Source organism: Dictyostelium discoideum, assembly GCF_000004695.1.
Source record: "Dictyostelium discoideum AX4 chromosome 4 chromosome, whole genome shotgun sequence".
Classification (NCBI taxonomy): domain Eukaryota; phylum Evosea; class Eumycetozoa; order Dictyosteliales; family Dictyosteliaceae; genus Dictyostelium; species Dictyostelium discoideum.
Window position 1 is genome coordinate 1,795,116 of NC_007090.3, and position 24,552 is coordinate 1,819,667.

General features: G+C 23.6%; 9 protein-coding genes and 1 non-coding gene across 11 annotated transcripts; 6 read left to right on the forward strand and 4 right to left on the reverse strand.

Annotated features, from left to right (window-relative positions):
- Nucleotides 1-165: 165 nt before the first annotated feature.
- On the reverse strand, nt 166-2,389 carry DDB_G0284263 (DNAJ heat shock N-terminal domain-containing protein; the record flags this gene model as incomplete). The annotated part of the gene is made up of 5 exons (XM_633594.1): nt 166-182; nt 363-1,351; nt 1,450-1,649; nt 1,763-2,149; nt 2,255-2,389. 5 exons carry the CDS (start codon nt 2,387-2,389, stop codon nt 166-168), a joined length of 1,728 nt encoding a protein of 575 aa, XP_638686.1.
- A 685-nt stretch (nt 2,390-3,074) lies between these two features.
- Nucleotides 3,075-4,094, forward strand: ppa1 (inorganic pyrophosphatase; the record flags this gene model as incomplete). The annotated part of the gene is made up of 2 exons (XM_633595.1): nt 3,075-3,198; nt 3,379-4,094. 2 exons carry the CDS (start codon nt 3,075-3,077, stop codon nt 4,092-4,094), a joined length of 840 nt encoding a protein of 279 aa, XP_638687.1.
- Nucleotides 4,095-4,377: 283 nt separating this feature from the next.
- Nucleotides 4,378-6,204, reverse strand: eIF2a (eukaryotic translation initiation factor 2A; the record flags this gene model as incomplete). Its single annotated transcript, XM_633596.1, has 1 exon — nt 4,378-6,204. The coding sequence occupies one exon, from the start codon at nt 6,202-6,204 to the stop codon at nt 4,378-4,380; it is 1,827 nt and encodes a 608-aa protein (XP_638688.1).
- A 76-nt stretch (nt 6,205-6,280) lies between these two features.
- Nucleotides 6,281-9,328, forward strand: DDB_G0284269 (hypothetical protein; the record flags this gene model as incomplete). The annotated part of the gene is made up of 3 exons (XM_633597.1): nt 6,281-6,288; nt 8,873-9,024; nt 9,129-9,328. The coding sequence occupies 3 exons, from the start codon at nt 6,281-6,283 to the stop codon at nt 9,326-9,328; spliced, it is 360 nt and encodes a 119-aa protein (XP_638689.1).
- On the reverse strand, nt 7,258-7,330 carry tRNA-Lys-UUU-15. Its single transcript has one exon. It is a non-coding gene; the product is annotated as a tRNA-Lys (tRNA).
- A 405-nt stretch (nt 9,329-9,733) lies between the features above and the next one.
- Nucleotides 9,734-11,039, forward strand: DDB_G0284271 (hypothetical protein; the record flags this gene model as incomplete). The annotated part of the gene is made up of 5 exons (XM_633598.1): nt 9,734-9,782; nt 9,860-10,405; nt 10,579-10,604; nt 10,720-10,831; nt 10,858-11,039. The coding sequence occupies 5 exons, from the start codon at nt 9,734-9,736 to the stop codon at nt 11,037-11,039; spliced, it is 915 nt and encodes a 304-aa protein (XP_638690.1).
- Nucleotides 11,040-11,661: 622 nt separating this feature from the next.
- DDB_G0284273 (hypothetical protein) lies at nt 11,662-13,269 on the forward strand (the record flags this gene model as incomplete). The annotated part of the gene is made up of 3 exons (XM_633599.1): nt 11,662-11,851; nt 11,943-12,267; nt 12,336-13,269. 3 exons carry the CDS (start codon nt 11,662-11,664, stop codon nt 13,267-13,269), a joined length of 1,449 nt encoding a protein of 482 aa, XP_638691.1.
- A 1,064-nt stretch (nt 13,270-14,333) lies between these two features.
- Nucleotides 14,334-16,712, forward strand: DDB_G0284325 (hypothetical protein; the record flags this gene model as incomplete). Its single annotated transcript, XM_633600.1, has 3 exons — nt 14,334-15,533; nt 15,709-16,196; nt 16,298-16,712. 3 exons carry the CDS (start codon nt 14,334-14,336, stop codon nt 16,710-16,712), a joined length of 2,103 nt encoding a protein of 700 aa, XP_638692.1.
- Nucleotides 16,713-17,289: 577 nt separating this feature from the next.
- tmem184F (transmembrane protein 184F) lies at nt 17,290-18,591 on the forward strand (the record flags this gene model as incomplete). 2 transcript variants are annotated; one of them, XM_001732959.1, is made up of 4 exons in its annotated part: nt 17,290-17,516; nt 17,589-17,720; nt 17,818-18,187; nt 18,274-18,591. In XM_001732959.1, 4 exons carry the CDS (start codon nt 17,290-17,292, stop codon nt 18,589-18,591), a joined length of 1,047 nt encoding a protein of 348 aa, XP_001733011.1. The 2 variants fall into 2 exon arrangements, with proteins under 2 accessions (XP_001733011.1, XP_001733012.1); XM_001732960.1 differs by lacking the exon at nt 17,290-17,516 and having other exon boundaries at nt 17,593-17,720.
- A 198-nt stretch (nt 18,592-18,789) lies between these two features.
- Dd5P2 (inositol 5-phosphatase) lies at nt 18,790-24,328 on the reverse strand (the record flags this gene model as incomplete). The annotated part of the gene is made up of 2 exons (XM_633602.1): nt 18,790-24,164; nt 24,301-24,328. 2 exons carry the CDS (start codon nt 24,326-24,328, stop codon nt 18,790-18,792), a joined length of 5,403 nt encoding a protein of 1,800 aa, XP_638694.1.
- Nucleotides 24,329-24,552: the final 224 nt, after the last annotated feature.

Below are 24,552 nucleotides of genomic sequence, written 5' to 3' on the forward strand. Positions count from 1 at the left end.
TTTAACTTTTTATAGAATATTCTATTTTATTTATTTATCATTTTTTAAATTAATAATTATAATAATGTTTTTGAAAAGAATACTTTAATTGATTTTTTTTTTTTTTTTCATATATATTACTTTTTTTAAAATTGTAATATTACAAACTTTTTTTTTTTTTAAAATTTATTGGATTAAATGTGCTATAAAATAAAAAAAATTAATAATTAATATTTTATAATAATAATAATAATAATAATAATAATAATAATAATAATAATAATAATAATAATAATAATAATAATAATAATAATAATAATAATAATAATAATAATAATAATAATAATAATAATAATAATAATAATAAATATAATATACTTTACATTTTAATGGTATTAATAATTGATCAATATCATTAACAGTAATTCTATGTAACCTATTTTGAAAAAAATAAGTAACTTTTAATTGTTTTTCTTCGGAAATTCTTGGATCCCAAAAACCAAGAAGATCACTTTTTTTATTATTACCATGTAAAACCAATTTACTATCTTCTACAAGGTATTGAAGTGGAATTGTTACATCAATGGTTGGAGGGAATTCAACAGAGAAAGGATCAGAATGATCAACCTTTTCATCCAATTTACCATAGACAGCCTCTTGAATTATTAAACCATTCTTTGTTTTCTCTTTTAAAACTTTATTCTCAACCAATTGTTTAACCAATGTAATATCCATCTCAGCTTTTCTCTTTGCCTTTCTAGCTTGGTCAGCGTATTTCTCCTTTTTCTCCATTATTTTCTTTTGTTCCTTTTTCTTCATCAATGGTTTAACAACCAAGTATTTAAGTAATGATAATGTAACAGCAGGCAATGTAAAGAAGAGCAAAGAGGTGCTCAAAGAGAGATCCGAGTAGATTGGAATTGGGATTTCCAAAGACTGATAACGATGATGTAATCCAATGACGTAGAGATAACGTGATGGATTAACATGCATTGATAAATCGATATCAAACACTTTTGTAATCTTTCTCTTGAACCCAATTGCTGCACCTGTAAAACCATGCTGACCGGCGGAATATAATGGAAATCCACCACCATACCCACCCACCGAAAATGAGATTCTAGATTTCTTTGATATCGGTATATCCCTTGTTATACTACCACTTAATCCACCTAAATTACTCGAATCAATTGTAATCTCAAATAATCTCTTTTGAACAATTCTCTTTAATGTTAAAGATCCTTGCCAAAATTCCTTTTGTAATGTTCCTCTAAAAATGGCTGTAATAGTTGGTGATAATTGTCTTGTTAATAAACAACCAAATCTAGCTGGTTGAAAACTATCAAAAAATGCACAATGAATTGATCCATATCTTTTAAAATAAAAAAAATAATAATAATAAAATATTAATAATATGATCATATGATAATAAAAAAAAAAAAAAAAAAAAAAAAAAAAAAAGATTCTTACGTATTTGCTGATAATAATGATTTAAGACCAATAGTTTGAATACTTCCTTCATTTGCTTCATTATAATTATTTGATAAAAATAATTCAGTATTTTGTGTTATTGGATATAAATATGAAGTTTCCAATCCAAACCATGCTAAATTCTTTTTTCTTGTAATTGATGGTACAAATTCAAAACTACCATATTTTTGTGTTTTTATCTAAAATAAAAAAACAATTAATTATTTATTTATTATATTATTATTATTATTATTATTATTATTATTATTATTATTATTATTATTATATATAAATATTTAAAGAAAACACATACATCAAATTGAGCTTCAGATTTTAAAGTTTTAAAAAAAAAATGTCTATATTCATGATGATATGCTAATGAAATTGATTGTGAACCAGTTGCAGAGAATGATTGAATTAATTTATCTTCTTCATTCTCTTTTTGAATACGATCTAATGCTTGTAATAATTTATCAACTTCTTTATATTTATTTACGATTGCTTTTGAATGTTCAATACCTTCTAAACCAAATTGATCATAGATTGCTCTTAACTTTGGATCTGATAATGTATCTTTTGCCAATGTAATTAATGTAAATATATCTTGAGTTTCTTTTTTTAATTCTTCATTAGTTTGTTTATCTGGATGATATGTAAATGCTAATTTCTTAAATGCAATTTTAATTTCATCATCTGTTGCCTAAAAAATATAAAGTTTTAGATTATATATTTAAAAAAAAGGGGAGGGGTCTAGTAGTACTACGGCTCACCAAAAAAAAAAAAAAAAAAAAAAAAGTACACATACATTTCTTGATATATTTAAAATTGAATAAAAATCAACTTCATTCATTTTCTTTTCATCTTTTTCTTGATCTTCATCAAATTGCTCATTTTCTTTAGATTCAAATATCTTTAAGATATCTTTATCTATTTTATTCATTTTTCTTTGATTTTTATTTGATTATTAATTCATTAATGAATCAATAAATAAAAAAATAAAAAATAAAAAAAATAAAAAAAAAGTGGAAAATGAGAAATGAAAATTTAAATATATAAATATAGGTAAATGAATGAAAATGATTTTTTTTTTTTTTTTATGAAAATAAAAAATTAAAAACATTTCAAAAAAAAATTAAAAAAAAAAAAAAAAAAAATTAAAAAAAAGACCGCCAAAAATACAAGTAAATTATTTTTTTTCTTTTTTATTTTTTACAATATTAAACAGTTTATTTAAACAATAAAAAATAAAAAATAAAAAATAAAATTTTACCACCTCTAAAATAATTTGTTTTTTTAAGGATTTTCTTTAAAACAATCTATTAAATAAGGTAATTTTTATAAAAAAAAAAAAAATGAATAAAAAATAAATAACAAATAAAATAAAACAACCTTTTTAAAAAAAATTATTATTTTATTACTACAATTAATCAAAGAAATCAACAATTCTAAAAATAAAATAAACAAATGTTTTTTATTTTTATTTTTATTTTTTTTATAATTTAATTTATTTTTATTTTTTTTTATTTTTATTTTTTTACTTTTTTCAAACTACCACCGACTTCATTAAAAAAAAAAAAAAAAAAAAAAAATTTTTCCTTTTTTTTAAAATAAATAAAAAAAAAAAAATGAAAAATTTTTTTTCATTTTCAAAATTAACACCACATCTTAAAAACATATACCACAGAAACATGACATACACAACTAAACAAGTAGGAGAAACTGGTTCACTTGAATACCGTCTTTTCTTTTGTATGTATAATTTATTATTTTCTTGATCAAAAAAAAAAAAAAAAAAAAAAAAAAATATTTTACTAATCGTTTTTATTTTATTTTTTTTTTCACATTTTTACACTTTTATTTTTTAATTTTAAAATTTAAAATTTAAAATTTAAAATTTAAAAATATAAAATTTATTTTATAAATATATAGTAAAAGATAATAAACCAGTATCATCATTCCATGATGTTCCATTATGGGTTAATAAAGAGAAACAAATTGTTAATATGTTAGTTGAAATTCCAAGAGGTACCAATGCCAAATTAGAGATTGCCACCAAAGAATATATGAATCCAATTAAACAAGATGTTAAAGATGGTAAATTAAGATTTGTTCACGACAAATACCCATTCAACTATGGTGCATTACCACAAACTTGGGAAAGTCCAGAACACACTCACCCATCAACCGGTGCTAAAGGTGATAATGATCCATTAGACGCTTGTGAAATTGGTTCTGGTCAAGGTGTAACTGGTGAATTCAAACAAGTTAAAGTTCTTGGTGTTTTCGCTATGATTGATGCCGGTGAAACCGATTGGAAGATCCTTTGCATTGACGTTAACGATCCAATTGCTTCACAAATCAACTCTCAAGAAGATATTGAAAAACATTTACCAGGTAAAATTAATGAAGTCTACACCTTTTTAAGAGATTACAAAATCCCAGATGGTAAAGGTCCAAATCAATTCGCTTTTGATGGTAAATTACAATCAATTGATTTCTCCATGAAAATCATTGAGGAAACTGAAGCTGAATGGAAAGATTTAGTTGGTGGTAAAACAAAATCATCACTCTCTGTTGTAAACACAACTTTAAATGATTCAAATACTGTTACCGCTGATGTTGCTGCTCAAAAACTTAACTTTTGACTCAATAATAATAATAATAAAATAATTTCAAAACTATAGAAAATAAATAATGTTTTGGTTTAATGTAAAAAAAAAAAAAAAAAAAAGATCTTAATTTGTATTAAGATATTAATATTTTTTAAAATTTTTTTCATTTTTTTTTATTTTTTTTTTTTTTTTTTATATCTTAAAATTATATTTTAATTTAATTTTAAAATTTTAGATCTTTTTTTTTTTTTTTTAAATATATATAGGTTTTTTTTTTTTTTTTTTTTTTTTTTTTTTTTTCTTTTATTATTATTATTTATAATTCGGATTGAAGTTTTCTTAATTCTTCTAAAAACTTTTGTTCATTATTTATTTTTTCAATTGCAGTTGGTGGAATAAATTCTCCAGAATTTAATTTTTCTTTTAATACTTCAACCTCTTTGAGTTTTCTTTCAACATTTCTAATTTTCTTTTCAATTGGTGTTAGTTCTCTCTTTGGTTCATCTGCAGCTGGTTTTGTTGTGGTGGTGGTAGTATTGTTTGTTGTTGTTGTTGATGATGGTTTTTGTTTTGGTTTAAAAGTTGATGATGATTTGGCAGAAGCTAAATAAACTTTAAAACCACTTGGAAGTGGAGCACCCATTGCAGGTGGTGAAGTTACAACTGGTGGAGCAGCTTGCATATTTCTAAGTGATGGTGGTGTATATTTTTGTGGTTGTGGTGAAGATTCTTTTTGTTGTTGTATACTTGGATAGACGATTCTTTCATTTGGGAAGACGAGTGGATTTAAAGGTCTCCAAGAGGCTTGATAAAGTTCAGGTATGTTTTCTTGATAGACGATAGTGTTATCGTATTTGATGATTTTAACACCATTGTCAACACGAATACGTGGTGAAAGGACAGCGGTCATAAAGTGAACGGAATCAGCAGACCATTCAGTGTAAATGGCACAATGAGATTGAGTGCCACAAATTCTCTTGTAACGTGTTAAATCCCAAAAGTCCATATCACCTTGAAGATTACCAAAACCACCCAAACATAACAATTGACCATTTGGAGAGAAACGAATGGTGTTTCTTGGATTGAGACCAAAATCGACCAATGGTTCACCCTTTAAATTGAAAAGTGTAGTTTGTGATGGCATATTACCATAGCAAACCATGAATTGATCCAAAGTTGGGCTCCATTGAACGTCGTGAATTGGTCCTTTGATGTTGAGATTGAAACTACTACCATCTTGTGAGAGGAACCAAAGACCGGTTTCACCATAGTATGATTTACCCGATTTATCAGTGTCGGTGAATGTGTGGACAAGGATTGCGTTACCCTTTTTATTCCACAATACCTTTGCTTCTGAAGCCTTGAAAAACTTCAAATGAGAGCAATATTCGTTGACAGTTGGATATGAGTAGATACGTGCTGAACCTGGGGTGCTACCTTTCTCTGGTACAAAGGTTGCGATTTTGTATGGACCACCATTGGTAGCTGGTGCAAACTCGAATGAGGAGATGTCTTGTAATTTGATCTTCTTTGCCAATACACCAATTGAACGACCATTGAAAAAGTGTACCTCGTTTGAGATCAATTTACCTGCCAATACTTCATCATCGGTCCACTTGATGAGTGGCCAATTCTCTTGGTTACAATATTTCTGTGAGGTTTTATAGAGGATGGAGGCCTGTTTGATATCCCACACAATGAGGTTGTTTTCATTGTTATTGTATTCTGACATTCTCTCCCATGTTAAGAGGAAACTGTTTTGTGGTGAAAATGATATCATTCCAACATTTGGTCTATTGATTACAGAGTGAACTGATCCACCATCACTATTGCAAATTACAATCTCATTCAAATTAACATATGCAATCAATGTACCATCCTTACTGTATTCAACATGACGACAATCTCCATTACTATATGATGGTAAATTTAAATTCTTTCCATATTGTTGCCCAATCTCTTGATATGCATTGGTTTTTGATCTAACTACAAATTGTAATTTTGGTGTAGTTAATGTTTCTGTTGTTGTTGTTGTTGTACTATTTGATGCTACTGATGTTAATGTTGGTGAGCTTTGTGATGGTGATGGTGATGTTGTAGTTGTAGTAGTAGTATTATTATTATTATTATTTGGGGCACTCATTTCTTTTTATTATTATTAATTATTAATTATTATTATTTATTATTTAAAAATAGAAAAATTTATTATATATATATATATGTGTGTGTGTGTGTGTGTGTGTGTATGTTTATTTGTATGTATTTATTTAAAATATAGTATTATTTTAAAATTGTTATTATTGTTGTTATTATTAATATTATTATTATAAAATTAATTCTTTTTTTATTTTTCAAATATATGTAGAAATTATTACTATTTAAAATATTATTATTATTTTATTATTAGTTATTTATTATTTTATTATTAGTTATTTATTATTTATTAATACTATGTGCGCTCTTACTACTCTCTCTCCTGTCTCACTCTTTATCGTTTTTCTATAACTGTGATCCCCTTTTGTGGTTTGCGATTTCACATATAAAAATTTAAAAAAAACTTTTTTTTTCAAAAAAAAAAATTTAAAAAAAAAAAAAAAAATAAAAAAAAATAAAAAAAATTTCACAAAAAAAAAAAAATAAAAATAAAAATAAATAAATAAAAATAAAATAAATTAAAAAAAATTAAAATAAAATAATAAATTTAATTAAAATCACAGTGCTAAAATAAAAACAATAAAGTGACGAATAGATTTGTCAAATAAAAATTTAATTTAATTAAAAATAATTTCCAAAAAAAAAAAAAAAAAAAAAATATTCAAGTGATCGGTATTAAACAAGAAAAAAAAAAAAAATAAAAAAAAAATAATAATATTAAATTTAAATCTTGTTTTCTTTTAATTTTTTTTTTTTAGAAATCATAAAAAATCCAATGTTTCTATTAATATTGAGATTGAAAATCATAATATATTCCAAGAGTGTCCAGTTTGTACCATTTGTTAAAGAGAATCAAATAGGAAAGTTTTTCATCTTCAGACAGTTCTTCATTGATCCAACAAATATTATGAATTTTTGATGTCATTATGTTCTATATGCGCATAATGGCATTTAAAGTTCTGAATAGTCATATTTTCACATTTGATTAGAGACTGAATGAGAATCGAACCTCCGACGATATATGGGTAGGCGAAAAAAATTTCGCCCAAAGGGGGGCTCGAACCCCCGACCACAAGGTTAAAAGCCTTGCGCTCTACCGACTGAGCTATCTGGGCATTTTTGAATTTTAAATTAAAAATAAACCCAATAAAGAATAATTTTAACCAATTCAAAAAAAAAAAAAAAAAAAAAAAAAAAAAAATAAAGAATAATTTTAAAAATTATAACAATAATAATAATAATAATAATAATATAATAATAATAATAATAATAATAATAAAAAAATAAGAATAACAAGAAAAAAAAAAAAAAAAAAAAAAAAAAAAAAAATACAAATAAACTCTCCTAGAACACACTCAAATTGAGTGATGTTATTAAAAAAAAAAAAAAAAGAATAATTTTAAACTACACTCTAACTTAGTGTGGACACACTTGGAATGTGGAGATTTTAAACCATCTACAAATTGCACTAATATCCAATTTAATAGCTATCATATTCGAAAAAATATGGCAAAAAAGAAACAAACTGATTCACGATGAAAAAGAAATAATAATTCATCATACGTGAACTAATTAAAACACAAAGAGCTGCATGGGACAGGACACAAGCGGTGATAAACAAAACATTAAGAATCAAATCAAAGCAACGACCAGAAGAATTAGACTCATTAATCTCGCTAAAGCTATTACAATTTAGCAGACAATGGAACTCACCTCTTCACGCAATAGCACTTCCTAAACATCTCAAAAAATACAACAATTCACTCAGTACTTTCTATAAATAAAAAAAACAAAAAAAAAAAAAAAAAAAAAAAAAAAAAAAAAAAAAAAAAAAAAAAAACAAAAAAAAAAAAACCTGGGGACCCAAGTTAATCAGAAAATTTCCAGATTTATAACTTTTTAAAGTAAAATAAAAAAAATAGAAAGAAAACAAGTTGAAAATTACAAACAACACCACAAATATTAAGCAACATAAATGCCTACATAAAATAAGCGAAATTGTGGATAAAACTCATATAAAAAAAAAACAATTCAAATATGTCATCAACATCAATCACGAACCAGACGATAAAATAAAAAAAGATTTAGAAAAATGTTTGGACAAAAAATATGTTTTAATCAAAAGTTATAATACAATTCAAAATTCGAAACAAAAAAAAAAAAAAAAAAAAAAAGTAAACTAACCCCTCTTTTAGAGACCCTGTAAAAAAACTAAAATAAAATGAGATCTAGCATCTCAAGGAGAAGCAACCAATAATTGCGTTATCCAATTCAAAAAAAAAAGAATAATTTTAAAAAGAAAATGAATTTTTTATTTTAAAAAAACATTTTAAAAAACAAACTTTAATAAATTTAAGAATTTTCTTTACAAATTTTAATTTTAATGGAAAATTCTAAAAGACATTTTTTGGATTGGTTTCACCAAAAAAAAAACTGTTTTTGTTAGAGTTATCCTATTTTTAAATGGTCCGACTTATTCAAGAGAATACATTAGTCGAAATTAAGATATTTTTATTATATAAAAATAAAATAATTTTTTTTTTTTTTTTCCCATTCACTTTTTTATTTTTAATTTTTACTTTTATTATTTTCCTATAAATGAATAAATTCTATAATTGTATTATATTTTTAATTATATATAAATTTATTTTTATAAGGTGTGTAGATGCACAAACATCTACTTTGAAACAAACAGAATTTGATTGTATGGTTGCATTCCTAAATGTTTTTTCAAATGGAGTAACACCAGATTTAAATAGTACTGGTTTTTATAATTTAAATAGAACTTCTACAATGGGTGTAAGAGCAAGTGAAATAAGGAATTTTGGAGTTTATCAATTGTAAGAAAATTATAATAAATATATATATTTAAATTTATAATTTTAATTAATTTCTTTCTCAAATTAATTTTAGGTTCATTAATCAAAACAACTACCCCAATTGATCTATCAATTTTCTCATGTTTAAAATCTGCTATTTCAGTTTCATTTTATAATCTACACCTAGATTCAATTGGATCTGTGATTTCTTCATCTTCATTACCATCAACATTAATAATTCATTCTAATTCTGAATATGGTGTAACATTTGGAAAGATTAAACCTGGAATTTAAACTTTTTCTTTATATATAAGCAACAACCAACAGATCTTAATATTAATTTTTCGATGATAAATACCACAACTACTTTGTAAGTTTTTTTTTTTTTTTTTTTTCATTTTTTTTTTTTTCTTTATTAATTATAGAAATCCCACTTTTGATTAATGATAATAATTTTAAAATACACTTGTATAATGATCTTGGAAAAAATTGGTCACCAACTACTTGACAAATAGATACTTTTACTTCCCAAGGTTTAAAATGGTTAATAAATTCTCCAAATCTTGAAATTAATTTGGTAAACCAGTATTTAAAAAAAAAAAAAAAAAAAAAAAAAAAAAATTATTTATTATTATTCAAACTATTTTTTTATTTTTCTTTTAAATAGGTAATTCCATCAATTCAATATTTAATGATAACATGGTTCACTTAAATGATTTTTTAAATTTTAATAATCCGCCCCCATGTAGTAAGTTAAAATTAAAAATAATAATTATTGTAATTTAATTATTTTTTACTAATTTTAAAAATTTTTTTAATTAATAGAAACGGTTGTTGCAAATATTATTAGAGAAGAAATAGATGCAAATAATTGGATGTTTTATATTTTTGGAGAAGATTTAGGTGGATCATTTGGCGGTGCAAGGATTTTACCAGATATAAATTATCCAAGTTTTTCAGTATCACTATCAATAAAAAATTTTAGTCTATATTCATTTAGAGTTTCTAAAACTGTAGATGTACCAGATATATTAATTTTAAATTATCCATATAATAGCATTGGTAACTTTTCATTGTCATGGGAGACTATTAATCCACAAATTAATATTGTTGATTGGGTTGGTGATAATTTGGTATTTAGTGGTAGTTATTTTGGATATAATACTACAATTATTGATATTGAAATTGATGGTAAGAAATGTTTAATTTCAAAATCAACATTTTATCAAATCAATTGTACAATAGCAAAAAATTCATTACCATCAAATTCAGGTCATGTAACTCTTGTAACAGTTGGTGATTTATCAACTCAAATCACTTTAGTTTATTATCAAGTTAATGCAATTATTGAATGTCCAAATGGTAGTAGTTGTAACTAAGAATATGGTAATGGTTATTGTGATACTAGTAAAGGTGTATGTTTATGTAATTTAGATTGGCAATCAAGTGATTGTAGTATTCCATATAGAATTTGCCCATTAGGTTCAAGTGTAGATTCTTCAATAATCAAAAAACAAGTTATCAAATTTTAATTTATTCATTAGTTGAAATTGATTATTATGGCAATCTAGTAATTAATTATTCATTAGAAAGTAATTGGGAAAAACCAATTGAAATAAATCAATCAATTTATCAATTCACTCAAACTATTCAAAATCAACAATGTACTATAAAATATACAATAGAAGAAGTTAAAGATTGGTTGTAATGATGAAAATACAGAAATTGATACAATTGGTGATGATGATAACTCTTTAAATTATATTTCAATTAAAAAAGATTCAAAAGTTTTATATGGTAGATTCATTGATAGATTAATTCAGATGATAGATCCACATATATGTCATCAATAATTAAATCAAAAAATAATGAATCAATAATTGTGGCTATGAATTTACCACATTTCATTAGATTATGTAAGATTGATCCTGATTTCTCTGTATTATTATCAACAAACTTCAAATCATCATGTCCATCTGATAATGATGGTGATAAAAGATCTTAGTTAATTTCAGTGGCTGTAACTGTTCCAATTGTTTCTTGTAGTGCTTTAGCTGGTCTTTCAATTTTTATTTATAGAAAAAAAATGATTGAAGCACCTTTTTTAAAAAAAATGAAAAAACTTTCCAAACAATAAATCATTTTTTTTTTTTTTTTTTTTTTTTTCTAAAATCTTGATAGAAATAATTTTTAGTTTACTTTTTTTTTAAAAATAATGTGTTTTGTTTTGTTTTTTTTTTTTATTTTTATTTTTATTTTTAGAATTTAATTAATTATCATTCATTTTTTATATATAAAAAAAAAAAAAAAAATTTTTTTTGATTGGGTTGTGCAATTTTTTTCTAATAATAAAATTGAATTATAAAAAAAAAACTAATAAAAAATAAAGAATAAAAAAAAAAAAAGGAAAATCTTTATTGCTTTTTTTTTTTTTATATTTTTTTTTATATTTTTTTTTTTTTAATATTTTTTTTTCATTCGTCCCACAAAAACAAATATTTTTTTTTTTTTTTTTTTTTTTTTTTTTCATTATAGCATTTATTATAAAATATAAATTATATATATTTATATATTATATATTTGTATAATATATATATATTTATATATTTATATATTTATTATATAAAATGTTTTTTAATAAACTCTTTGGTGGTAATAGTACACCAACAGAAAACACCAACACACAAACAACAACAACAACAAATGTAAATAATGGTAATAATAACAATAACAACAATAGTGGTGAAAGTAGTAGATTCTCTTCATTTGGGTTTAATAAAATAACAGTGTCTGCTGAATCATTTAAAAAATTTGGATGTAAGTATACTTTATAGTTTTCAAAATAAAAAAAAAAATAAAAAAATAAAATAAAATAAAAGATTTTTAATTATATGATTGATTTATTTAGCATCAGTTCAATCATTTGCAAGTAACGTTTATCAAAAGATTGAAGAAGAAACCAAAAAACTTGTTGAAGAAGGACCAAATACATATTCAGATTGTTCAATGATGCCACCATGGATGGATTTTCAATTAGAGGATAAATCAAAACAAACTGAGATTAGAGAGAAACTATTAGATGTAAAAATGAGTAGATCAACATTTTTACAATCACCACCAATTGATGCTGATTATTTTCAAGAGTTTGATGATTATTTGGTTAAAATTGCAACTGTTTCTTTAAAATATGATCCAATTTTACAAAAGATTAGATTTCATTTCGTACCTAAATTGTATGTTTCAAAAAAAAATACAAAAAAATACACTTAAAATACTAATTTATTAAATTTATTAAATTTAGGATATCAGAAGAACAATTCTGGAAGAATTGGTATTACAGGATTACTTTACTTAAAAAACAATATAATATAACAACAAGTACAAATGATATAAAACCAAATAAAGATGAAAAAGAAGATAATAATAATAATAATAATAATAATAATAATAATAATAATAATAATAGTAACAACAGCAGCAATAATAATAATAGTAATAATAGTACTAATAAAGAATCATCACCATCACAAGATGAAACTGATATTGGTAAATGGGAAAAAGAATTACAATCTGAATTAGACAATTTCGATATAAATGATGTTGTTGATGATGAAGGTAATATTGACTTCTCTTTAAATAATCATTTATTAAATGATAATGATGATGATGAAGATTGGGAATCAAAAATAAATTTAGAATTACAACAACAACAGCAACAACAACCATCATCATTAATACAAAAACAAATATCAAAACAATCATCAACTACATTTTCATCACCAACGATTTCAACAACATTTTCATCACCAGTAACTGATAGTGATGTAGATTTAGAAATTGAAAAAGAATTACAAAGAATGTCACAATCAAATATCGTTGATAAAAGTACAACTGATGAATTAATTGAAGAGATTGAAAGTGAAATTCAATTAGCTCAAAAAGATGGTTTAATTTTAAATAATATTTTAGATGAAAATTATAGTAACAATAATAATAATGATAATAATAATAATAATAATAATAATAATAATAATAATATTCAGGTATCTGAAAATGTTTTAGATGATGATGATATAAACAATTGTAGTAATATTGAAATTAATAATAGTAGTATAGAAATTAATGATGATTATAATAACCAAAATAAAATAATTAACAATAATGGTGAAGGTGATATTGGTGGTTTAGAGGAAGAAATGGATCAAGTGAGTGGAAATAATTACGAATCTATCTAATAAGAGATTTTAAAACCATCTTAATTGGTAATCATAAAAAAAAAAATCATGATGATAATAATAACACCAACAATATAAATAGTAATTAAATGTATAAATAAAACAAAAAGGGGTCATTTTTGGCCTTAAAGTGCTAAGAAGAAGGGGGTGTGTTGTTCTTTTTTTAGATCAAATGTTATTTTTAAAAAAAAAAAAAATAAAAAATAAAAAATAAAAAATAAAAAATAAAAAAAAAAAATAATAATCACACACATACACACACACATTCATTTTTTTTAATTTTTTAATTTTTTTATTTTTTTATTTTTTTATTTTTTTATTTTTTTATTTTATTTTTTATTTTTTTCTATTTTTAAATATACATTATCAAAATATTAATAAAATTATAATTTTTTTTTTTTTTTTTCTTTTCTTGATCGTTTAACAAAATAATCTTTTTTTTTTTTTTTTTACCCTAATTAATATTATTTCTTTTTATTCAATTCTAGTTTATATTATTATTATTATTTTTTTTTTCAATTCTTTATCTAAATATAAAATTAATGTTATTTTGTGTTAATTCATCTGTGTGTTTTTTGTGTACGTGTGTTAATAAAAGATTTAATACATACCTTTTTTAATTAAATTTTTTCAATTAATTATTTTTTAAAAAAATATTTTATATAAAAAGAATTGTGCAGTTATTTTACTTTTTAAAATTATTTTAATTACATTTTTACATATATAAACATATTTATACATTTTCATACATTTTTTGGTTTTTTAATATAAAAATAAAATAAATTAAAAAAAAAAAAAATAAAAAAAATAAAAAAAAAAAAAAAAAAAAAAGTTTAACAAATAATTATTTTAAATATAAATTTTTTTTTTTTTTTTTAATAGTAATATTTCACCCATAATCAAAAATTATTTATCAACATATTTTAAAAAAATAATTATATCTTATATAAATATTTAAAACATATAAAATAAATAAATAAATAAATTTGAATATATATATATACATATATATAAAACTATATAAATATATATTTATATAGTTGACATATCTTAATATATAAATAATGGGGGAATTTTCAAAATCAATTAATAATGGTAGTTCTTGGATAAGTTTCTTAAATGAAATTAAACCTGAAGATGATGAAAAATCAATTCAAAATCAAAATATAATTGATGAAAATGAAAACTATAATTATTATTTAAAAAATACAAATAGTAATCATAGTAATGGTTATAGAGATATTAGAAATAGTTTTATTTTTAAAGATTTCCCAGATTCAACAATATTTAATGAAGAAGAAAGATGTACTATATTAAAGTCTATTCAAGCTAATCAAACCAATACACCAACACTTGAAGGAATAAAGAGTGCAGAGAATAATTATGTTCGTAGACTAGCTTTAAAAAAGAATAGATTCAGTTTAGATAATCAAGATTATAAAGGTTCTTTAAAATTAAAAATGGCTTCTGAAGAAATTGATAAATTAATATTTTCTTTAAATACTCCAAGAGTTAATAATAGTGATGATAATGATAATAAAAATAATAGTGAAAATAATGAAAATAATGATAGTATTTTAGAACTTCAAAAACCAACAATAAATTCAATTTTGGAAGAGGAGGAGGAAGAAGAAGGAGGAGTAGAATTAGAACCTATATTTATCAAACCAAATGAAATTGAAACAATTCCAAAGAAAAGTTTATCATTTATGGAAGATGATTTTCTTAAAAATCTTGATTTAATAAATTGTAGAATGTTAATGAATAATACATTTAAAGAGGATATAAAACATGATGAAGATGATTTAAATAATAATAATAATAATAATAATAATAATAATAATAATAATAATAATAATAATAATGAGGAGAAATTAGATAAAATCATTGAAGAAGAAGAAGAGGTAGAATTAGAGAATGTTAAAGAATTTGTATTAAATAATCAAAAAGAGGATAAAAAAGAAGAAACTGAAGAGTTTCTTGAAATTAAAGAGACTTTTATGAAATTAGGAGAAATAATACCAGCAAAAAATGAAATAAAGATGGATCATCTCATTGAATTATCAATAGAATGTGAAATGTTGGAAGAATGTCCAATATGTTTAAATGAAATCGATTCAATAAATGTATTCAAATTTAGTCCTTGTTCACATAGATATTGTGTGGACTGTGTAAGAAAATATTTCACTGATTTAATTTTTAGACAAACTGAAATCGTCTGTCCACATCCGAAATGTGATAGTGTTGTCCATGATTTTAAAATTGTAATTATAATTATTATATTATTATTATTATTATTATTATTATTATTATTATTATTATTATTATTATTATTATTATTATTATTATTATTATTATTATTATTATTATTAATATTATTATTATTATTATATACCCTTTATTAATTTTTTTTTTTTTTATAAATTTAAAATTTTCTAGAAAGAAGTAGTTGGATTAACAATATTTAAAAAGTTTGAAATGTATAAACATTTGAAAAATTTAAAGAGTGATAATATAATATATTGTAGAAGTTGTCAAAATCCAATTCCATATAAAGCAGTAGTGGCTCTTAATTGTAGCATTAGTGCAAATGGAGGTACAAGTAGTAGTAGTGGAAGTAGTGGTATTAATAGTAATGATGGAGCAACGGATAATAAAAATGGTAGTATTAATGGAATGAGTGTAGTTGTATGCGATTCAAATGGATGTGGTACAAAACATTGTATTGAATGTTTATCACTTGAACATCCAGATAGAACTTGTAAAGAGAATCAAAAAATTATTCACGATGCATTATCACCAGAGGAATTGAAAACTTTGAAATATTTAGAATTAAATCAAATTAAACAATGTCCAAAATGTGGTGTATTATGTTCAAAAGCTGATGGTTGTGAATACGTTATGTGTTTAACTTGTAATTATCAATTGTAAGTAAAAAAAAAAAAAAACATTTAAATATATCTATTCTTATTTTTTTTATTTTATTTTTAATTAACTTTTTTTTTTTTTTTAATAATAATAATTAAAGTTGTTTTTTATGTTTAGAAGTACATGATCATAATCTTGCAAATCATGTTCATGGTCCGAAATATCAAGAAGAGATTATTACATCAGACAATCTTTATGGAAATTATTATAATAGAGGTTATCAAAATGGTAATAAACATAAGAAATTGAAAAAGATTTGTAAAAATATTTTAATTGGTGCTGGAATTGTAATCGCAACTCCAATTGCCGTATCAGTAGTTGCTGTGGCTGCAATACCTTATGGGGTCTATTATCTCGCTAAAAAGAATGAAGAAAGAAAAAAGAAAAAGAAAACTAAAAAATTTGAGAGATGGGCCAATGGTGAATATAAAAGAAGAAAAGAAATGGGTGTTGATGTTAGTCCATATATCGAATTTGCTGCCAATAACTATGCTGTAAATCACAAAGCAAAATAAATAAAAAGAATTATTTTTTAAATTTAAAAAAAAAAAAAAAACAAAAAAAAAACATATATATATAAATAAAATAAAAAGAAATTAAAAATTGTTAAGATAATTAATTTAAAAAAATGAGAAAAAAAAAAGGAATAATAATAATAATTATTATAATTATATACTATATGTAAATATTATTACTATTATTATTTTTATTATTATTATTATTATTATTATTATTATTTTCTTTTTTTTTTTTTTTTTTTTTTTTTTTTTTTTTTATCATTCCACAAAAAAAATACAAAAAATAATAACAACACACCAATTTGTTTTTAATAATTTGATAGGAAAAGTGGGTGAGGGGTACTGAAAAAAGAAATTTTTGCTGTTTGCCTATCATTTTTTTATATTTCAAAAAGTAATCTTGTGGTAGAACAAAATACTTTATCAAATAAATTTTTTTTTTTTTTTTTTTTTTTTTTTTTTTTTAAAATTAATGTTATTTTCAAAAATTATTTATGTAAATTACAAACATATAATTTTTTTTTTTTTTTTTTATTATTATTATTATTTTTTTATTTATTAACTGATCATCAAAATGTTGAGCCATATAAACATTATTTATATTATTTGGATTTTGTTATTTTTTTTTACATGTTTAATTAGCTTTTTTTTAGTAAATAGACATTTAGTTAATTACTCCTCTCCAAATGTTCAAAAAAATGTTGTAAGAATTGTAATGTTTCTCCCATTAAATTCCGGTCTCAGTATTTTATCATCTATCTTCCCAGGAATAGCTATTTTCAATAGCCTTGTTAGAAATTGGTATGATAAAAATGAAAATTTTAATTTTTTGGTAAATTAAAATTGAAATTAATTTTTTTTTTATTTTTCAAGCTACATGGCTTTTACAGCTCATTGCTTTTTCTCAATGATGACAAATTCAATTGGAGAAAAAAATATGCTAGATTTGTTTGAATCCCAAGGAAAAATGAAATTTTTGTGTTGCAAAGTAATGAAGCTAAATAGGTTAGTAAAAAAAATTTTAATTATTATCACTATATTTATTTTTATTTTTTAAATACCTAAAACTAATATAATGTTTTTTTTATTTAATTTTTAAAAGAAAATTATTTAATACTTTAAGATTTGGATCAATCCAATTTTTTATTGTAAAAATTTTTTGCTCCATTGCAACAATTACCTGCATTTCAATCAGTGAAGAAGTTCATTCTATTTTAAATGTTCAATCCTTTGCTCCATATGAATTTTTAATTTCTTTGGTTGCCTCAATTTTCTGTACTATCTCATTATCAATATTCCTTGCCATTAGTAAAGAAAAATTAAGTCAGTATTGGCCAATGACCAAGTATAGAATTATGATATTCATTTTCTTTATTGAACAATTTGAATATCTTTTCTTTGCACTTATTTTCTTGAGAGGTCCTTTTTTTTTAGGTTTTAAAAACTCCTTTGATCAAACTATTTTTATACTTGTAAGTATTATTAAATATATAAACCAAATATTATTTGTATTAATATTTTTCTTTTTTTTATTGAAAAAAAAAAAAAAAAAAAAAAGCACTTTACAGTTGTTGTTACAATGTTTTTGTTCTCAATTGTTTATCTTTTCATTTACTCTTATAAAAACTATAGAAATAAAGCTTCAAATGAACCTTTAGTTGGAAGAAATTTTAAAGACTCCTTTGGTTTATTAAATTATTTGGATGTATTAAATCCAAAAGATTTGTTTATTGACTTTGCTAGCATTTTCAAAACAAATAATAACAAATTTAAAGAGTTGGTTGAAGAAAATGGTGATAAAAAACCAAAGAAAAATATTGAAGATCAAAACCAAGAAAATAGTAATGACCAACCACTATCAATCCAAATGGCTTAGTTGGATTTCAAAGGAATCAAAAATTTTGAATCTTCAAATTGAAACCAAATATTTTTATTGGTTATATAAAAAATGGAAATAAATAAATAAATAAATTAATAAATAAATAAATAAATAAATAAAAAAAAAAAAAAAAAAAGAATTAATTTTTTTAATAAATACAAATTATCAATTTATTTAAACCTTTTTATTGAACTTTCAAAGAGAAGAACCTTCTTTTTCAGTTGGTAGCTTTGGATCTGTTGAAGTTGTTACTGTTGTATTTGTTTCAATTTCAGTTGATGTGGTTGGTTCTGTTGTTGTTGCAATTGATGTTGTTGGTTCAATAATTTTTGGTTCAATGGTTTTTGGTTCTATATTAATATTGGAGTTTTCGTTTGTATCACTGTGACTATCACTATCGCTATCACTATCACTGTTTATATTGTAACTAATACCATCATCTTCACTATCATCACTATTATAATTATTATGTCTATTTTCAATACTGTGATAAATCATACTATTATTTCTACTACTATTAGCACTTTTTATATTTATAAAACTGCTACCACCACTTTTTGTCTTTAATTTATCAAGTTCTCTATCACTCTTGTTATTATTATTTATAGCATTGGTTTTTGTATTTATATTTGAATTTGAATTTGTAGTTGAATTTGTAGTTGAATTTGTAGTTGAATTTGTAGTTGAATTAAATTCACCAATTGGTGAAATAACAGGGGGTGATGATCTTTTATGAGAACCAAGAACAATATCGGTATTGACTACTCTATGTTTTTGTTCAAAAAAGGATTTATCAAATATTGGATTAAATAAAACTCTTGAAGGTGATGATGGTGAAACACATATAAATTCTGATTCATTCTTTAATGATTGAATTGATTTACTTGATGGTGACTGTTTTGGTGTAATAGTATTAACTGATGGAGATGAAACGATAGGTGGTGTATTACTTGATGAAACAACCATTGGCTCCAATCCTGATAATGAATTTCTAATCATAGATTTTAATTCTGAATCTTTAATTGGTGAAGATCTTGGCGTTATTGTAATTGTAGCACCTGAATTATTATTATCATTATTATCATTATCATTATTATTATCATTATTATTATCATTATTATTATCATTATTATTATTATTATTATTATTATTATTATTATTATTATTATTATTATTATTATTTGTGTATTGATCCACAATTGTAAATGGTTCAATATAAAAGATATCATTAGAACAATTTTCTTCATCATGATGTTCAACAACGACTACTTCAACACTATTACTCTTTTTATGATTTAAATTCTTGTTAACTTGGTCACCATTTTTAATATTTCCAATTATATTTTGTATATCATCAATATTACCAAGGATTCCTGATCCAATACTTGCTTCTTCACTATCTGAATTCTTATCACTATTATTATTATTATTATTATTATTATTATTATTATTATTATTATTATTATTATTATTATTATTATTATTATTATTATTATTATTATTATTATTATTATTATTATTATTATTATTATTATTATTATTATTATTTGTGTTATTATTATTATTTGTGTTATTATTATTATTTGTGTTATTATTATTATTATTATTACTATTATTATTAATGCTATTGTTGTTGTTACTATTATTTACACTATTTTCCAATTCTCTTTCAATTTCTTGTTTTGGATTTTTTGTTAGAGTTGTGGATGTTATTGCTCTAGGTGAAATTGAAGAGATATAATCTCCCAAATTATTGGTACTATTATTATTACTACTACTACTATGGCCAATATGGTCATAGCCATAATTAATTTCTCTATTCTTCAAAAAGTTTAATGGTAAATCTTCAAGATGACAAGCTCCACTATCACCTAAAGAATTAAGAGTTGGCATACTTGAACAATAACCTCCAACATCAGAATCTGATTCTGAATCTATAAAATCTTCATCATCCTCTTCATCTTCTTCTTCTTCTTCTTCTTCATCATCGCCATCATCTTCATCTTCTTCATCATCAGTGTGATGAGGATAATTTAAAGAATCCTTTGCAATTTCAAGAGCTTCACTTCCACCTAAACTATCAATACTATCAAAAGTATTAATAAGAACTGTTTTTCTTTTTCCTTTTCTATCTACAATGGTTTTCTGTTGCATTGGTTTGATAATAATGACATCATCATCGTCAACGTCAACGTTATGATGACTATTATGGTTATTATCTTTTTCATTGTTTACATTATTTTGTCCAATATATTCATTATCATTTGTAAAGTTTCTATTTTCCATTGAGCTATCAACATTATCATCACTGTTTAATGAGAACATTGGTGGTGAATCTATTGATGTGGCGGTTTCTAATGAGTTTATTACACTTGATAGTAATGATGAAGATGGTGGTCTTGTGTTTGTAGAATTTGAGTTATCAGTAGGTTGCAAATTTGGAGAGTTTGTTTCTTCTTCTTGTTGTTGTTGTGATTTATTATTAATCTCCTTTTCAATGATTAAATTACTATTATTATTAATATCATTTGAATTATTATTATTGTTATTATTATTATTAATATTATTAATATTACCAACTTCATTATTATTATTATTAATATTACCAACTTCGTTATTATTTTTATTATCACCATTGTTGTTATTGTTATTGTTATTGTTATTGTTATTGTTATTGTTATTGTTATTGTTATTGTTATTGTTATTGTTATTGTTATTGTTATTGTTATTGTTATTGTTATTGTTTAATTTTATTTTTCTATGATTACTTAATACTTTTACAGAATGAATATCTTCAGCAGAAAAAGATAACCTTTTATTGATTGCATTATTTTTTAATATTGATCTAATCATTGGAGAATCATTTAAAGTAACACCACTATTTGTACTGGTATCACTTGAGGTTGGTGAATTTGAATACATAAAATGTGGACTAAATGTTGGCATTGAACCAACTACAAATGGATTACCACTACTACTACCACCAATACTACCACTACCACTATGACTATGATGTTGATGAATATTTAATAAACTCTTTTTAACGGCATTTGATTTTGGTGGTAAAGGTGGCGCTGGTAAATTTGGTAAATTTCTTTTTGTTGAAGTATTAATTATATTGATTGAATCAGTGGTAGTGTTGGTAGAATTTGTGGTATTGGATGAAGAAATTGAACCAACCAAAGAATCAACAGAAGAATTTGTTGAATTAATTGAAGAACTTGAAGATTTTAATTCAACTGGAGAGAAATGATGAGCAGCGGAACCAATTTTTGAAAAGAATGGGTCAGGGGAATCTGAACGATTAGCATGATCTTTGTGTTTAAATTTAGACCAAGCTTTACTACTTTCAGCATGAATATATTCTTTAGTTTCCAATAGAAATATAGCAGAGATTGGTCTGTGATCGGATTCCATTAATTCATGGCGTTGGTAACTAATTTGTTTTAAGGATTCACCACGATAAATGATTCTATCACACCAAGATGGAGTTCTATTCTTTTCACTGGTATCATATTGATTGACGCCAATATCATATTTGTAGGAGGGTGCGAAATTGGTTAATTCTTCTTTGAAGCCAATGAAAGCTTTACCAGCTTTTCTTTCATTGTTGAGTTGATCGTGAGCTTGTAACTTTTGCCAATTCTTTTGTTCAATCAATGCTTTCGTTTCAGAGTAAGGTAAATCTATACGATAATTTAAATCGCCAAACCAAATTAAACATTCGTGATCCAACATTGAAAGATGATTTTCAAAGGTCATCATTTGAATCTTTTTATAATCTTGAGTTCTTCTTTCCATTTTTTCATGAGATGGACCAGCTGCTAAATGACTATTTACAAAGCATATACCAGTTTTATAGAGAGTGAATCTAACACCCAACCCACCTTTATTGCCAATTTTACCCATCATACCACATGGTACAACTGCACCACTAACCTCTGAGATGTAAGGTGCATGCTCTTCCTTTACATAAACCAATATCATTAAACCTACCAATACTTTATTCATTACTTTTACATATCTACCACCACTACTAAGCGAAAGGGTTTGTTCGATATCATGTTTCCATGGATGATAAGCATTCTCTTTATTATTTTGTTTATCGGCTGCTGTTGCTTTTACTATGGCACCCGCTTTCATATTTACAATCTCTTGTAAACCCAATACGATGATATCGGGTGCAAAAGAATTTGTCAGTATCCAATTTGCAAGATTTTGAGTTCTCTTTGCATTACAATTCCAAGTTCCAACGAAAATACTTAAATGTTTATTTGTACTACCCATTAATCCATTATTATAATTATTAAGTAAATTATTATTATTATTACTACTACCACCACCACCACCATTACCACCAGCTCCATTTAATAGTTGATGTTGACCTAAAAGATTTAAATGTACGGGACTATCATCCAAAACGAAATAAGCTGAACAATCACCAGCTGCAAAAATATCTGATGCCATAACTTTTGGTTTTTGAATTTGAGTTGGAAAGTAGAGTCTATTCTTACCACCAATTGAACCATGACCTAATTGATAGAATTCATTACTACCAAAGGTGAAAACATCTTGTTCCTTTGTGAGAAGGATTGTATGATTATTACCAAGTGCCATTCTATTGATCTTTACGAATTCCAATGAACCTTTTACAGTTTTTGGTACACTTTGATCCAAAGAATCACCTTGACCCAATTGACCATACTGATTGGAACCCCACAGAAATAGATCACCCTCCAATGTCAATAAGGCCGAATGAAAATTACCACATGCTATATCGACAACGATTCTATGTATAGTTTTTGCTGTGAAGTCGGTTGTAACAATTTCACCCAAGCTATTGATATGACCTGCTCTTCTTTCAAAACTATTATCTAAATGAATTGGAACGGGTACTAACTTTGCATTACAATGACCCAATCCCAATTGACCATACTGATTTGAACCCCATGAAAATATTGCACCAGTGGTTGATATTGCAATGGTATGTTGTGCTCCAAAACATATGTTTGTATATTGAAGATTCTGATAGATTGGATCATCCTTTTCTGCATCAGGTATCAATGGATTTAAAATTGTGGTGGGTGTGAATGAGTGTAACTTTGCATTCATCTTACCATTACCCAATTGACCATAGGCTGAACTACCCCAACAATATAAATCACCTGCCTCTGTAATTGCTGCACTAACATTATTACCTGCTTTGATTTTTATTACATTGAATTTCGATAATGTATCCACTGGTAGTGGCACAGCTGAATCCACCACATTCTCTATTCCCAATTGACCTGTTTGATTAAATCCCATTGAAAATATTTTATATTCACTCGTTAACAATAATGTATGATTGAAACCACATGATACTGATACCACCCTTCTCTTCCATACTATCTTAAAGAGTGTAGTATGTTTTCTACCCATAACCTCTCCCCACATCAAACATTCATTGTTTACAATTGCTGCTGAATGATTTGGTCCCATCGATAATTGATCTAAATTTAATGATATCAATACTGATGGTGGTGATGGGTATTTTTTATCAATATTATGACATGTATTACCTGTTTTTCCTATAATTTATTATTATTATTATTTTATTTATTTAAAAAATAAATAAATAAAAAATATGTGTTTTTAGTTTTTTAATTATTTGATTTGTTTTTTTTTTTTTTTTTTTTTTTTATATATTAAAATTATATTCCTTACCTTTTCCCCATGTATATAAAACTTTCATTTATATATTATATATATTTGACCCCTCTCCTTATGAGTGGATGGTCTTTTTTTTTTTTTTTTTTTTTTTTTTTTTTTTTTTTTTTTTCAAAAATAGAATTTATTATTATAGGTATGTATATATATTTATTAGGTTTTTTTTTTTTTGTTTTTTTAATTACTATTATTATTATTATTTAAAAAAAGATATAGTTTTTTATTTTATTTTATTAATACAATGAAAAT